This window comes from Simochromis diagramma, unplaced genomic scaffold, assembly GCF_900408965.1.
Source record: "Simochromis diagramma unplaced genomic scaffold, fSimDia1.1 OVJJ01000334.1, whole genome shotgun sequence".
Classification (NCBI taxonomy): domain Eukaryota; kingdom Metazoa; phylum Chordata; class Actinopteri; order Cichliformes; family Cichlidae; genus Simochromis; species Simochromis diagramma.
The window spans coordinates 6,075,222-6,090,881 of NW_024386764.1; the positions used below are offsets into that span (position 1 = coordinate 6,075,222).

At 41.7% G+C, this 15,660-nt stretch overlaps 2 protein-coding genes across 3 annotated transcripts in view; both read right to left on the minus strand.

The window, feature by feature from the left end:
* Positions 1–1,840: 1,840 nt before the first annotated feature.
* On the minus strand, positions 1,841–6,179 carry LOC120734343 (potassium voltage-gated channel subfamily V member 2-like). The gene is made up of 2 exons (XM_040033115.1): positions 3,697–6,179; positions 1,841–2,829 (listed from the first exon to the last, which is right to left on the minus strand). The coding sequence occupies exons 1-2, from the start codon at positions 4,960–4,962 to the stop codon at positions 2,548–2,550; spliced, it is 1,548 nt and encodes a 515-aa protein (XP_039889049.1). The 5' UTR covers positions 4,963–6,179; the 3' UTR covers positions 1,841–2,547.
* A 4,289-nt stretch (positions 6,180–10,468) lies between these two features.
* LOC120734375 (low-density lipoprotein receptor-related protein 8-like) overlaps positions 10,469–15,660 on the minus strand; it is a 28,112-nt gene continuing 22,920 nt past the window's right edge. For both annotated transcript variants that reach the window (XM_040033183.1, XM_040033175.1), the window contains 2 exons: positions 14,368–14,528; positions 10,469–11,970 (listed from right to left, as the gene is read on the minus strand). In XM_040033183.1, the coding sequence (XP_039889117.1) occupies positions 11,935–11,970; positions 14,368–14,528 (197 nt within the window). In that variant the 3' untranslated portion in view covers positions 10,469–11,934. The remainder of the gene's footprint in view (positions 11,971–14,367; positions 14,529–15,660) is intronic.

The following is a 15,660-nucleotide window of genomic DNA, read 5'->3' on the forward strand; positions in this document are numbered from 1 at the left end:
GCTTAAATAAAATGTACTACTGATGATTACCTAATAATAAAACCTTAAAAGTAAAGGTTATTATTCCCTATTAGGTTAGCTGTAGCTGTAGGAGGTGGAGCACGTCATCAACTAATCAGAAGGTTGGTGGTTTAATTCCTGGCTGCTCTGGTCTGCATGTTAAAGTATCCTTGGATAAGATACTGAATCCACTGGATTTTGAATGCGTGTGGATGTTTGATAGAATCCTTGGGTGATGAGTATCCCATTTATCCCTAGTAGCATTTTCGCAGTCTAAGGGAATCCTTAGCAAATTTTTAAAGATCACATACCGTGATGTATGTCAACCAATGGTCGGGATTCACGTAAGGATTGACTAGCGCTTACAGGCACATCATCACTCGCCTTCAACCGGTGAGGCAGCACTTGGCCCAGTGCCCTGGGCAGACTGCAGAAGCGAGGCTGCCATATCGCGCCATCGGCCCCTCTGGCCAACACCAGTAGGCAAGTAGGGTAAAGTGTCTTGCCCAAGGACACAACGACCAGGACAGAGAGCCCAGGAATCGAACCAGCGACCTTCCGGTTACAGATGCGCTTCCCAACCCCCTGAGCCACAGTCGCTACAAGCATTTCACCCCCCATGTCATACTGTGTATGGCTGTGTGTGTGTGTGACAAATAAAATTTGAATTTGATTTGAATTTGAATTTGAAATGGGACACTTAATATAGTTAAAACTCTACTTGCAGGGTTAGTCGTATCTGTAGAGACAGTACTTCGCTGTAGGACACAGGTAAATATCACCACAGTAAAACAAGAAGACCTTCACTCATGTGGATGGTAAAATGCTTTTAAGGGCTTGGCCTTGAGATTTAAATATTTCCCTGCACTTTGTCTTCAAAAGCTTTTTAATCCCTTTCGGATTTATCGTGAAAATATTTCTTCATCTTTCTGTTTTGGTTTTTTCTGTTTATACAACACTTTTCAGGCATGCTTCTGTGTAAATTTCAACCAAAATAAAAGGAAGTTCTTTCTGAAAGCCTGTTCTTCCTCGTTGGAGTGCTGCCATGACCATTATTACTCTTCCAGTGACCTTCGTTGTTTAAGCGCTCATGGTCTTCAATTTCCTCTATTTTGCACACAGTTTTTTTGACCGGGGCTAGAAGGACTCCAAACGCTTTCAAGGACCTTTTGTACATTTTAAAACTCATTTTCCACGCTGCCAAGCATCAACAATGATAAGTCAAACATCTTCAAGAGTTGAATACTAAAAGTGTTCGCACTCCCTGCTGATTCCTGACAGAAAACACCTGATCCCAAGTTCCCCTTCAAGTTTATGTTTAATCCCAGAGGCTGTCCTACTTTGCTGTCCCCACACGTTGAATGATTTTTAATTGAATGATTTTGCAATTTTGAATTGATCGAGCATGTTTGCCTCGCGTGTTCAACCTTTAGCACTTGGGTGAAAAAATTACAAATATTTCAGTTCATATTTACACTGAAATGTACATGTTTACGTGAGGCATAACAACTAAAAATAGAACGTGAACCTCAAGGTTTAGTTGCCATCGGCATTGGCATTTTTTTAGTCAAGGGTTAAAAGTGCTGAGTTAAGCATAGCATAAAAATACTGCTGTAGTATATGGAAATATAAATGCGGTTATAGTTTCTGCTGTCATGACACTAAAGCAATTTGGAGAAATGAAAGAGAAAGACAGGGAAGGGGAAGAATCTAAAGCTTAATCTTACCAGACTAACTGCATTTCACTGTGAAATATGGATTAAAAAGTCACCAGTGCTAGGACTGAATGTATTATGCTCTGTGTGAGTTTGCAATACCTGATGTAATATGTTGTGTAATCTCTCTTAAAGACTGAAACCATGCACAGCTCAGTTTATTACTTAACCTTTGAGGCTAACATACTGCAACATAATAGATGCAAGTTTTGTTGTATTCATTTGTTTTTATTAATCCCAAGTCATTTGGGAACAGAGAGAATACATTTTCCTCTTGGCACATGTCAAAACCTGCTCACATTTTATCCAGAAACGTTTAATTTGACCTTCACCAAAACATCGTGTCAAGGTCGTTATTCCTTAGTACAATTTTGCTTTAGCGGGAAATCTACAGTGTAACCTATATGGTAACCAAAAACCCCTTTTAGCCCTGTTTGGTATGTCACAGTCGCATGTGACACATACTTAAAAAAGAAGGTGTCATTGGCAGGCATTCATTATTTATAATTCACTGGTGTCAGGTGGAAGATAAGCATCACGATGGATTCACCTGAGGTTAAAATACTTGGGTTGGACATCCAGGCTCCTTTTCAATCGCATGAATTACTTACATACAAGATACATACACAATGAAAAAGAAACAGTGGTGCATGTGGTAGTTGTGAAACTACCAGGCCTGAAATTGCATCAGTACAAAGAAACTTTCCACTTCCTCTTCCTGCCCTCGTTCACATGTGCTAGGTTTAATTTTTTTGCACCACATTTTAACTTTTGAAGGCAGCTTGAGGCTGCAGCACGTTCACAGTACACAGTGGTCATGTATGAGATGCACTTAGCGTGGGGATTGGGCTGTGGTGTCATCTTCTTCAAAGGGATGGAACCATGCATCCATTTTACGCTTGAGTCTCTTCTTAAGCTGAAAGCGGCGCTGGACTGAGGTAGAATTGTAAGCTTGGGTCTTTAGTTTGCTGTAGTAATCAGAGAACTTGTTAAACAGGAAAGAAATCGGCATGCCGTTGAGGATTATCCCAAAAGTAATGCATCCAAAGGCCACGATGCGGCCCAGGATAGTTACAGGAACCACATCCCCGTAGCCCACAGTGGAGATACTGACCTGAGAGAGAAAAGGGGAAACAAAATCCTATGTTCAGTTTCCAGGAATGTTTCCTTTAATCAGAGTTATTTTTGATTCTAAGAATGAATTAAAAGTTTACACTAACAAGTAGTACAGCTGGCCTTGAAAATATCTGCTGAATCGACACTTACTTGTTTAATTTCACTTCAAAAGCAACACAAAGACATTATCTGAAATCTGCAGTGCAAGTATAAACATTAAAATGTGTAACTTTATTGGACAGTTCTGTACAATCAGGCTGCTGCTTCCATCAAAACCTACACCCTAGCCTCTTTGTGGCTCTTTGTGGCTCTAGCAGGTGTCAAAATACTTAAGAAAAAGCACAGACAGCAGACCACTTCCGTTGACCAGTGTTAGGATCGCCATCTTCTAATTCTTTATGAGAAAACAGTTTGGGCAGGGTTTGCCTTTCATGAAATGACATTTAAGAAATTTATGCAAATAGACTAAAAAAATGCTGAGAAGAATTTAGTTTTTTAAGCCAAACATAAGTACAGATCACTGCATGTTACATTTGTGAAAATCAATTAATTTCTGTGTTTGACTAATAAGTAGTGGAATAATAACCTTTGATCTAGAGAGTATTTACATTTCTAGACAGGTGAAACTCACACTTGTAGGTGTTGGAACGTTCAACTTATTGCTCAGGGGAAGAGTAGGTAGGTGAAAAAAGACTGCAAAAGGAAATAAGCGGCTGGTTTGGGTTAGGGCTTAGGTGCTGTAGTACACATTTCTTTGAACCTTCCTTTTATTAGCGCACATTATAGGCAGATGTTTGCTTAGAAAGAAAAAGTCAAAGGCAGACGTGGAGATGTGGAGTTTATAGCTACAGACAGTGATACTTACTGCTGCCCACCACCAGGCGTATGGGATACTGCTGATGGGAGAGCCTTCGGTTTCCCTTTCTGCTGAATGCAGAAGAGCAGAGAATGTGAAGATTCCCAAGGCGATAAAGAGAAAAATGCAATAGGCCTCCTGGTAGCACCTCCGCAGAGTAAATGCAAAGGCCCTCATGCCGGTCGAGTGGCGGGCTAGCTTCAAAATCCGAAAGATCCGCAGCAACTTGACAATTTTGAGGACGTGGCTGAGCTTACTGACCCGGGCCATGGCCCTGAGGTCTTCCTGTGCACTCACATCCTCGGAGTCAGTAAAGGCTTCAAAGATGATCTGGACAAAATAAGGCATGACTGAAACCATGTCCACAAAGTTAAGTCCGCTCTTCAAAAATAATACAATGTCAGGAGTGGTGATGAGACGAATCAAATACTCAAAGGTGAAGAACACAATGGTGACGATCTCTCCCCACTCCATGTAGGTTTTGTCATCGATTCTGTACAACTGTAGTTCTTCCACAGTGTTGAGACACATTGAAGCGATGGACAAGAGCACGAAAAGGTTAGAGAGCAGAGTGAAAGTCTTCGCAAGAGTTGACGAGTACGGATTCTCCACAATGTTCCACATAGTCATCCGAACGTCCCCAAACATCATGTCCTTGAAATACTCATCATTGTACTTTACCTCGACCTCAGCCATTAGTTCTCTTTCCACCTTCAGGTTCTCCTTCAACTCATCTACCTTCTCCTGAAACACCATCCAACAGCAGAGCTGTGTGTCCTTCAGGCTCAGGCCCCAGTATGCAATTTCTTCCTCAAAGCTGATGGGACACATTTCCACTATGATCCAAAGCACTCCGGTTGCATAGAAATGGCAGATGTGGTGAAAGAAGGCAGGATCCCGGTCAAAGAAGAACTCGTTGCTGCACACAGAGTAGTCATCACAGAGGGTGAGGAGTTTTGACTGGTCCCGGCAGAGAGCTAAGGAGCCTATTCGAGTGTTAGGATATCTAACTGCACACATTCTTGGAATGTAAAACACTTTCCCTCCTACATTTAAGTTCATGTTTTGCTGGGGTTTGGGTGTCTTCTCACCTTTAGGGCAGTCATCTTTAATCCCAGGATAGTCCAGATTCTTCAGTGAGCTCCACGCTTTGTCTTTTTTTTCCTGAGAAAATGGGAATGTTTTATTATCCTTTGTGCACTTTGAGAGAGAGCTGACACTATAGCAGGAGCTCTGCAAACATGTTTGCAGCTGAGCGTTCTCTGAGCAAGCCATATCAGCTGTGGTCCAAGACAGGAAATGCAACAGAACAAAAAGAGGAAAACAACCATTAAAAGAAAGACTGAGAAAGGGATGTAATCAACACATGGTAAATCCACAAATATCTGATCCTGCAGCCACTTCTGACATCCCAGGGAAAACGGGGTTTTCCTGTTTGATGGCTCAGCTGTGGCTGATATGGTGACTCCTGGAAGTCAGGGGACAGAGAGAATTTCCTCTGTTTGTTACAGCAAAGACAACACATTGGACTTTACGACCAGAAGATCAGGACAAGCAGCAGGGATTTTATCCATTTAATCTCATTGGGACCCTTCCAAGTGCCCTTAAGTAGTTGTATATTTAGGAGGGAGGGGCATGGAGGGCAGGATTAGTAAACAAAGTTGCTTTAAGGATTTTGAACCTACGCAGGTACGGGGAAAACAAGCAAACCTCACGCAGTAAGGCCTCAGCCAACGAGGAAGTGTAAAACCAGAACCTCCTTGACGTGAGACAACAATACTAAACACTGTGCCACCCTCAGTGGTCATTTTTTTTAAATTAATATTGAAATCACAGCATCTAAATTTTATACACATAAAATACAGGATAAAATGAAATGGAATGAATACTACAGAATGTACATAAGGTGCAGTTGCAGTCTGGCAGTGTGAGCAGTGTGACAGTTCAACTGTTTAAGAGGGAGATGGTGAGGGGAAAGAAACTGTTCCTATGTCGGGTGGTCCTGGTCTGCAGGCTTCTATACCGTCTGCCAGAGGGCAGAGGCTAATACTTGTGATCTTTGGGCCCTCGGGTGGCATTGCATTAAATGAGAGAGATTACTGTCTGTGAACACAGTTCATAGTGTCATTCAGATACAGGTTAAAGCTCTATAATGCAAAGAAGAAGCTATCGGTTCTATTTGTATGGCGCCAAATCACAACTATGGTTGACTCAGGGTGCTTTATATTGTAAAGTAAAGACCCTACAAAAATACAGAGAAAACCCAACAATTCAATGACCCCCTGTGAGGAGCCACTTGGTGAGAGTGGAAAGGAAAAACACCCTTTTAACAGGAAGAAACCTCCAGCAGAACAACACTCAGACAGAGTCAACCAACCATTGTCATATACGTGTGCACTTACAGTTAAACTGCACATCAGTCCACTGAAGCAGACAAAATCTTCCCACACAAAATGAGCACAATGCAGCACGGTTATCAGGATAGACTGTGGGTGGTTACATCCTCTGCATGCTACACTGATGAGGTTTGAACTAGTTCACTGACTTAGTAAATTATTTATGAATGTGAGTGGATGTGAAACTTAAAACATGCTTTGACTACACTAGGAATAAGTCTCTTCTACATTCGTCATGAGACAGCTGTGTTGCTACCAACACACACTCGTTGGTTAGATAAAAAAAAAAAAAAGGGTGTGTAAATCCTGCATACAGTGGGGCAAAAAAGTATTTAGTCAGCCACCGATTGTGCAAGTTCCCCCACTTAAAATGATGACAGAGGTCAGTAATTTGCACCAGAGGTACACTTCAACTGTGAGAGACAGAATGTGAAAAAAAAATCCATGAATCCACATGGTAGGATTTGTAAAGAATTTATTCGTAAATCAGGGTGGAAAATAAGTATTTGGTCAATAACAAAAATACAACTCAATACTTTGTAACATGACCTTTGTTGGCAATAACAGAGGTCAAACGTTTACTATAGGTCTTTACCAGGTTTGCACACACAGTAGCTGGTATTTTGGCCCATTCCTCCATGCAGATCTTCTCGAGAGCAGTGATGTTTTGGGGCTGTCGCCGAGCAACACGGACTTTCAACTCCCGCCACAGATTTTCTATGGGGTTGAGGTCTGGAGACTGGCTAGGCCACTCCAGGACTTTCAAATGCTTCTTACGGAGCCACTCCTTTGTTGCCCGGGCGGTGTGTTTTGGATCATTGTCATGTTGGAAGACCCAGCCTCGTTTCATCTTCAAAGTTCTCACTGATGGAAGGAGGTTTTGGCTCAAAATCTCACGATACATGGCCCCATTCATTCTGTCCTTAACACGGATCAGTCGTCCTGTCCCCTTGGCAGAAAAACAGCCCCATAGCATGATGTTTCCACCCCCATGCTTCACAGTAGGTATGGTGTTCTTGGGATGCAACTCAGTATTCTTCTTCCTCCAAACACGACGAGTTGAGTTGATACCAAAAAGTTCTACTTTGGTTTCATCTGACCACATGACATTCTCCCAATCCTCTGCTGTATCATCCATGTGCTCTCTGGCAAACTTCAGACGGGCCTGGACATGCACTGGCTTCAGCAGCGGAACACGTCTGGCACTGTGGGATTTGATTCCCTGCCGTTGTAGTGTGTTACTGATGGTGACCTTTGTTACTTTGGTCCCAGCTCTCTGCAGGTCATTCACCAGGTCCCCCCGTGTGGTTCTGGGATCTTTGCTCACCGTTCTCATGATCATTTTGACCCCACGGGATGAGATCTTGCGTGGAGCCCCAGATCGAGGGAGATTATCAGTGGTCTTGTATGTCTTCCATTTTCTGATGATTGCTCCCACAGTTGATTTTTTCACACCAAGCTGCTTGCCTATTGTAGATTCACTCTTCCCAGTCTGGTGCAGGTCTACAATACTTTTCCTGGTGTCCTTCAAAAGCTCTTTGGTCTTGGCCATGGCGGCGTTTGGAGTCTGACTGTTTGAGGCTGTGGACAGGTGTCTTTTATACAGATGATGAGTTCAAACAGGTGCCATTCATACAGGTAACGAGTGGGGGACAGAAAAGCTTCTTACAGAGGACGTTACAGGTCTGTGAGAGCCAGAGATTTTCCTTGTTTGAGGTGACCAAATACTTATTTTCCACCCTGATTTACGAATAAATTCTTTACAAATCCTACCATGTGAATTCATGGATTTTTTTTTCACATTCTGTCTCTCACAGTTGAAGTGTACCTCTGGTGCAAATTACTGACCTCTGTCATCATTTTAAGTGGGGGAACTTGCACAATCGGTGGCTGACTAAATACTTTTTTGCCCCACTGTATGTGTGAGACAGATTGTGTAAAATGTAATCCATTGGTGAATAGTTCACTTGGCTATCCAAAAAAACCCACCCAACCACACACAAAAAAAACCCAGCTGGGTGTTGCCCTAGATTGATGGCTTATGTGCTGTGTTGTGTTGAGGTGGCTATAAAAATGAGATTACACAAACTGCTGAGGACCTGAAATCCTACATCAGAGCTGCAGGAACTGCTGTCCTCACTTCACAGACACTTAAAGAATAGTTTTAAAATACTGACTTCTAATAAATCCCTCATATTAAAGAGACACTACCAAGCTATTCTGTTTTGCCTCTGCACTCTCTACCACTCACTGTGACACAGAGTAATCTCTCAGCTTAATTAACTAAGCGTGATCTTCTCCTTCTCCTGCTAACCTACTTATCTCACTTCAGTGAACTGATCATAAGATGAAATCTGCGAGGGACAGAGGGGGATTGGGCAGCTTTATCGGAATACTGCAAACATAACACAAACTGGAAACATGGAGTTGGTAGTGGTGCAGTGAGTGATGATGTTTCTAAACGTACTGACAGGTGTGTTTGATGTGCTGGCCAACCAGAAGCTTGAAACATACAATTTCACTAAGGTAACAATGTTTCATAAGCGACATCACTTCACAATACTTTCTGCAAGACCTGGAATGGCGTGAGCCTCTTCAGCTGGATGAAGATAAAATAGAAACAGTTCCATCAAAGGGTTTTTTTTATTTACATAATTAAGCCTTAAGATTTCAGAATGACTCACGCTCAGTTCATTTTACACTGGTTCCTGTCAGTCTCTGTCCCCCATCTCAAAATATTACTGCTAGGCCTCTCGCATGTGCCCGAATAAAGAGATCATATCGTATCTGTTTTAGCTTCTCTCCACTGGTTTCCAGTGAGGTTTAAAATGGATTTCAAGGTCCTCCTGTTTGTATACCACTACAGGATGTATGTCTACAGAATGTGGTCCTGTAGACCTAAAACTAAAGATGACTCACTCACATTTTTGCTCATCCTAGCCTCGGTGCCTTTTTCTGTTTAGCACCTACTAACATGTGCTTTACTTATTTCTTATCTATTCCCTTGCTTTGTTTTTCTCTATTCATTCTAATTTTTGTACAGCATTTCTTTTTTTTTTAATAGATATTCTTTATAAATAAAATTTAAGTCGAGTCATGTTTTACAGTCTTGATACATGCTGGAATTACTGAAAGAGCATCTCAACCTCTGACCTCATTAAAATCGAGAAAAACTCTTAAAGCTGGAGGCAAAAATCTGTTTTTTTCAAGTGTGTAATAAGAAACTACAATGAGATTTTATGAATGATTGTGAAGTGTTGATTCCATCTCTAATTTATACATAATGTCTGTGACATCACGAAAACGAAGACAAGACATTCAACTATTCAACTTGTATTTATCTTTTCAATATCTATTATACTTTTTCTTCAGTTCCAGTTTAAGTTTCATGATGTTTTTTCACCCGTTTCAGAGTTTATAATGGGTGTGTATGGGACGGAATGTTGGGGCTAGAGTGAGACAGCTCTAGGGTTTACAGAGGATGGTCCAAATAAAGAGAAAACATCCATTGAGCGGCAGTTCTCTGAGAATGTTTGCTAATGCCAGAGGTAATAATATAATCAGACTGCGTCAAGCTGCTGGGATGGAAACAGTCACACAGGATGCCACTCCTATGAGTCAATAACAGGAAATTGATGCTATTGTGCCACAGAGGCTTTATCTATAGTTTCTATTTCTGCTGCAAAATAATAATAATAATGGATTAGATTTATATAGCGCTTTTCAAGGCACCCAAAGCGCTTTACAATGCCACTATTCATTCACTCTCGCATTCACACACTGGTGGAGGCAAGCTACGGCAGTTGGTAGAGTCACTTTGGTGTGAACAAAACAAAAGCATAGATCCATCCTGCTCTGTATCACCAGTTTAGGCTGGTGGTTTTGGTGTAATGGTGTGAGGCAGACCTTCCTGGCACACATTGGACACCTTAGTCCCAACTGAGCATCATTTACAACACCAAAGCCTACCCGAGTATTGTTGCTTCTTATGTTGTAGCTTCTTGGGATGTGCACAAACTGTGTGATGCTGTTGTATCAACATGGATCAAAATCTGAGGAAAGTTTCCAGCACCTTGTTGAATCTGTGCCATGAAGAATTAAAGCAGTTCTGAAAGCAACAAGTGGTCCAACTCGGTACTAGCTAGGTGTAACTAATGAAGTGGCCAGCGAGTGTATAGTTAAAAGAGGCAAACATAAACGCACAAACACAGTGAACTCAGGTCTGTTTGGAGTTATTAATTAAAACAGATCATTGCAGTGCAGACAGAGGTGCAGGAGGCTCCTGACATATAGTACAACTGGTGCTTTGTCACAATTGGATTAGCTAACATTTTCATATTTTCCATGCAGAGAGCAATGAAGCCAAAATGCAAAAACATCAAATGTAGGAAAACATAAAATTCTTTATTTGACTCATTTACAGCAATTAACAGAATTATGTAAAGTACAGAGACAGCACTAAAGCAGCTACAATACTACTGCAAAATAAATAAACCCACCAAAATAAATACTAACCATACAAGTCAGCAGTTTGTCAGTTTGTACCAACAGATCTTTTTTTTAAGGTCCAACAGAAAAAACAAATCAAGAGACTGAAATCAGATAAGGCATGTCAACCATTCAACAGCATCAACCACAACCGCATCAACACACAAACAAAAACAGGAAGAAACCCCCAAACCAGTTATGGGTTTTCTAACAGTTGGTAATAGACTAAGAAAAAAAGCCCTTTATGTATTTATTTAAGGTCACTTTAAACTGAATTGAGATTCCAAATGATGCCATAAGCTGGGTTAGGAATGTGAAATATTTAACTCAGCCAGCTTCTGAACTGGTAATAAAACGTGTGCTGCACAAAAGTGGCTGCTAGATAGTTTATGTTATATTGTAGAAAATAGGAAAGCGGTCTAACACTGAGGAAAGCTCTCAAAAGTTTATCGAACTAAGACGAAGAAAAAAAAAAGGTGACCATTTAAAAACAAACATCCTGGTAGGGATGGATCTTTTAGATCAATATTTAACTTTCAGCTTTAATCCAGTCTGTGAAAACACACAAGAGTGACCTTCTGCACTTTGTACCCTGCAGGATTCACACCAAGTGTGTAAACAGGACCATACATACATTTGGTGATGCTCTTTAAAATGTGCCAAACTAAATGTCTATTAAATTAACGCATTTGCTCGCTTGATTCCTGATTGATGTGAGGAAGTAAAACTTGTAATACTGCTGGAGTTAAGTTTGGTGAATTGAACACGAGGCAAAAAGTATTCAAAACATTCAGTAAAACGATGCAACTAAACTAAAATACAAATATGAACAAATATTAGTGACTAAATAATTTCATCTGTGAAACCTCATCCTACAGTTTGCTCATTCGCTTTGATCAAAAGTGCAAAACATATCAAAGAAACCAGCAAACTGTGTTGTCAATTATCAGAACGATCTCACTGCCAGTGTCCTTCATACACATATTTTCACCTCGTCTTCAGTTCACATGGAAATGTGAAGACCTTAACAGTTAACCTGATGAACATTTCTTAGACATACTTAAAGAAAAAGAAACTGGATGTGCTTGTTCACCATTAAGTAAATAAACTATGACTTTCACAAAAACAAAGTGAGTTGCGAGAGCTATGTGAAAAATATCCTGAAAAGTGAAGGACTTTGCTCGTCTTCAAATGCAGATATTTATCCCAGATCACAGATTTAAACTTCCAGGGGAGTTGGAACTCTCAGCCGGGCCTGCTTGCTGCCTTGATGTCCTGTCAGCTCTGAGGTCTTTGCCAGGGGTTAAAACACCACCAGGTTCACCGGGAGAAACCCAGTCAGCTGATCACTTGTGTCAAACCTTCACTCACCGTCCAAGTCCCGCTTAAGCAAAGTTTCCTGGCAGCAAAGAAAACACGACTTAGTCAACCTGCTGCATGGGATAAGCCTCTAACTTGTGAGTCAAACTGTGTTTCTATATATTATAGGATAAAGTCCACATAAACAAACAAAAGAAACTCATTGATGGGACAGCCCGTTTGTTTATATTGTGATTGTGTCAGTTTAAAGTCTAGACAGGAGGGAGAAACTGTAGCTTAACGGATGTATTCTGTATGCCTTTCAAACAGCCCACATTTGCAGTTCTTTCAAACTATTTTAAAAGCTGAGATGCAAATGAGAAAATCTGAGGTTGCTGGCTTCAAATCTTAATAGTAAGACATGCGTGTGTGCGTGTTTTTCCTGAGGAGGAAACACCTGTTGATTGTGTCGCTTCAGAAGCACGAGGCTGTTTTTTTTTTTTAACTACCAAAAGAGAAAGCTGCTGCACTTACCACAGCTTAATTCAAGGACAACACACACATGAAACATTTAGGAGCAAGGAGCAATATTTAGAAGCACTAGGTTTTTTTGTCATCCGTCCCAATTTTACCCTCAAAGAAATCCACTCTTCTTCACCAGAACTGCTTACAGTGGCTTGATAAGATCTGACTGACTGTAATGGAATAACTGAAGAAGGATCACCAGGTTTCAATCCACATTAACCCAACCCCTGATCTGTGTATCACTACTGAACGCGGCTCGAGTCAAAGCAGCAAGCAGAGCCCAGCCAAAAACAAACATATGCATAAATGTTTAATGGGGGGGGACTCCAATAAATGGGATGATCTTAGCCAGCCTCCTTATAGTGAAAACATTGTTCAGGGCTACTAAAGGCTGAGTCAGGGACCTTATGATAACACATTGTGCTGTTTGACAATCCTGTTTCCTCTAATAAGAGAAGCCTGCACATTAGCCACAATATACTCCCTCACATCTACTAATTCGCTCCTTCGAGCATGCAAAGCAGGCCTCTTTAGACGTTAATGCAAGCCTAAGCTCTACTTCTTTGCTCTCAGACTGCAGGCTTGCTTGTGGTTCTCAGGGCATTTAAAAGTAGCTTTCAGGCCTCCTCTCCTGTGGAACCAGCTCTCTCTTTGATAATCCAGCCCTAACTATGTGCTTTAAGTGACTCTGTTGGAGGTTTCTTCCTGTTAAAAGGGAGTTTTTCCATCCCACTGTCACAAAGTGCTTGCTTATAGGAGGTCATCTGATTTTTGGTCTTCTCTGTAACATTGTAGTCTTGACCTTACAATATAAAGCGCCTTGAGGGGACTGTTGTTGTGATACGGGGCTGTATAGCTAAACTTCAATTGAACTGCTAGATTAGATAGCACCCCTCCGTGAATCGCTGCCTTATCGTGGTGGAGGGGTTTGTGTGTCCCAGGGATCCCAGGGGCTATGCTGTCCGGGGGCTTTTGCCCCCCTGGTAGGGTCTCCCATGGCAAATTGGTCCTGTGAGGGACCAGACAAAGAGCGATTCAGAAGTAGGGTTACTGGGTCCCCACCCTGGAGCCAGACCCGGGGAGCGTGCTCGAGGGCGAGCGTCTGGTGGCCGGGTGCGCCGAGTGGCAGTTCAGAGTACCCAGCCTTCTTAGAGTCCTTGGGTAGGGTGCTGGAAGGTGCTCCACCTGGAGACTCTGTTGTCCTACTGGGAGACTTCAATGCTCACGTGGGTAACGACAGCGAGACCTAGAGGGGCGTGATTGGGAGGAACGGCCTCCCTGATCTGAACCAGAGCGGTGTTTTGTTATTGGACTTCTGTGCAAATCACAGTTTGGCCATAACAAACACCTTGTTTGAACATAAGAGTATGCATAAGTGCACGTGGCACCAGGACGCTGTAGGCTGCAGGTCAATGATCGATTTTGTAATCGTATCACCAGACCTGCGACCATATGTTCTGGACACTTGGGTAAAGATCAGGGATGTAAAGCACTGGGGGAAATGCCGGTTTTTGTTTGGCGTTTTCTTTAAGGAATAGTCCAATAAACGCAATGAACAGTTTGTTTTTGTGTGCAGGAAAAAAATGGGAATGACAAAAACATTTGAAAATACGACTTATATGGCTTAACGCACGTGCATGTGGGTCCAGGTTCAGTTTGCAGTTGCATGCTACCTGCCCAATAGCTATGGTTTCCCTTTATTGTTTATTATGTAGTTTCCTTCTTTGGATGTGTTTTTGCAGGATTATTAAATCACTGGGAGCAGTGAAAAAGAAATTTTAAAACATTTTTGCTAGTGAGGGTTGCATCTTATTGTCCTAAAAAAGATAAAACAGAGGGTGTAAGATAGCCATGAAGTGGGAAAACAACATGTAAAGCAGTTAGCTGTATCTCTCACATGTGCACACAAGCTTACAATATCTCTTCTCTCCACAAACACAAACTACTGGTTTTACCTTCAAACTCCTCTCACCTTGACTATACGTGTGTCTGAACCCATCGGTGGCTCTTGAATGACGAGGGGGTCCTGGGATTCCTTCAGGGAGAAGCTCTGCACAGTGAGAGATCTGTAAGGTTGGAATTCTTTCCTCCACCACCACGCAGCCATTCCCACCAGCAGGACACTGAGGAACACTTGGAAACACACACAGGAAATTCATCAGTTTTTTGGAGTTCCAGACATGACATAGAAGCTGAAGTCATGCATGATGTCACTTCTATTACCTCCACTGAGTGGACAAATGGGTGGCTGCATGAATGGAAAAACACTTGTGGAAAAAGCCCTTTGGATTAACAATGCTTCATAAAAACTTGAAAACATTTACTTATGTGTGGTAAATGAAATGCTTATTTTGCTTTTCTACTAAATTTGGGCGTTTTTATAAAACAGGTCTCATTCACGCACATTCATATAAGCATTTTTTGCAAAGATATTCATTTGCAAGCTTGACTTCATACATGTAATCAAGCATTATATTATGACCACACAGGTGATGTGAATAACACTGATTATCTCTTTATTATGGAACCTGGTAGAGGTGGGATATTATCAGGGAACAAGTGAACATTTTGTCATGGTGGCCCAGGTCTGCTGTGGTCAGTATCTATCAAAAGTGGTCCAAGCAAGGAACAATGGTAAAACCAGTGACAGGGTCATGGGCGGCCAAGCCCCATCAATGCACGTAGGAAGCAAAGGCTTCCCCGTGTCGTCCAAACCAACAGATGAGCTACCGTAGCTCGAATTGTCAAAAAAGTTCATGCTGGTTCTGATAGAAAGGTGTCAGAATAGACAGTGCATTAGTTAGGTGCATATGAGGCTGCAGAGACACAAACCAGTCACGGTACCCATGCTGACCCCTGTCCACCCCTTTCATGGAAACCGTATTGCCTAATGGCTGTGGCTGCTTTCAGCATGATAATGCACCCTGCCACAAAGCAAAAAATAAAAAATAAAAAAATCTTTCAGCAATGGTTTGAAGAGCACAACAAACAATTTGAGGTTTTGATTTGGTCTCCAAATTCCACTGATCTCAATCCAATCGAGCATCTCTCAGATTTGCTGGACAAATCTGATCCATGGAGGTCATACCTCGCAACTTACAGGATAAATACAACAAAAGAAAATGACACGACCAAGACAAAAACTGTGGTATTTTGTAAATATAATAATAAATGCCAAATCACTCTGTAATTGTGTAACTTTATTAGCAGTGTCCTCCTGAAATGCATCAACAGCATCGAGAGTAGCTCTCTGCCCCTTAATGCT

Excerpts from the sequence above, each read along its gene's own strand:
- LOC120734343 (XM_040033115.1), bottom strand. The coding sequence starts at position 4,962 with ATGGCTTGCTCAGAGAACGCTCAGCTGCAAACATGTTTGCAGAGCTCC. Across the intron at positions 2,830-3,696 it reads ACGCCTGGTGGTGGGCAGCA|GTCAGTATCTCCACTGTGGG; the intron begins GTAAGTATCACT and ends TTTCTCTCTCAG.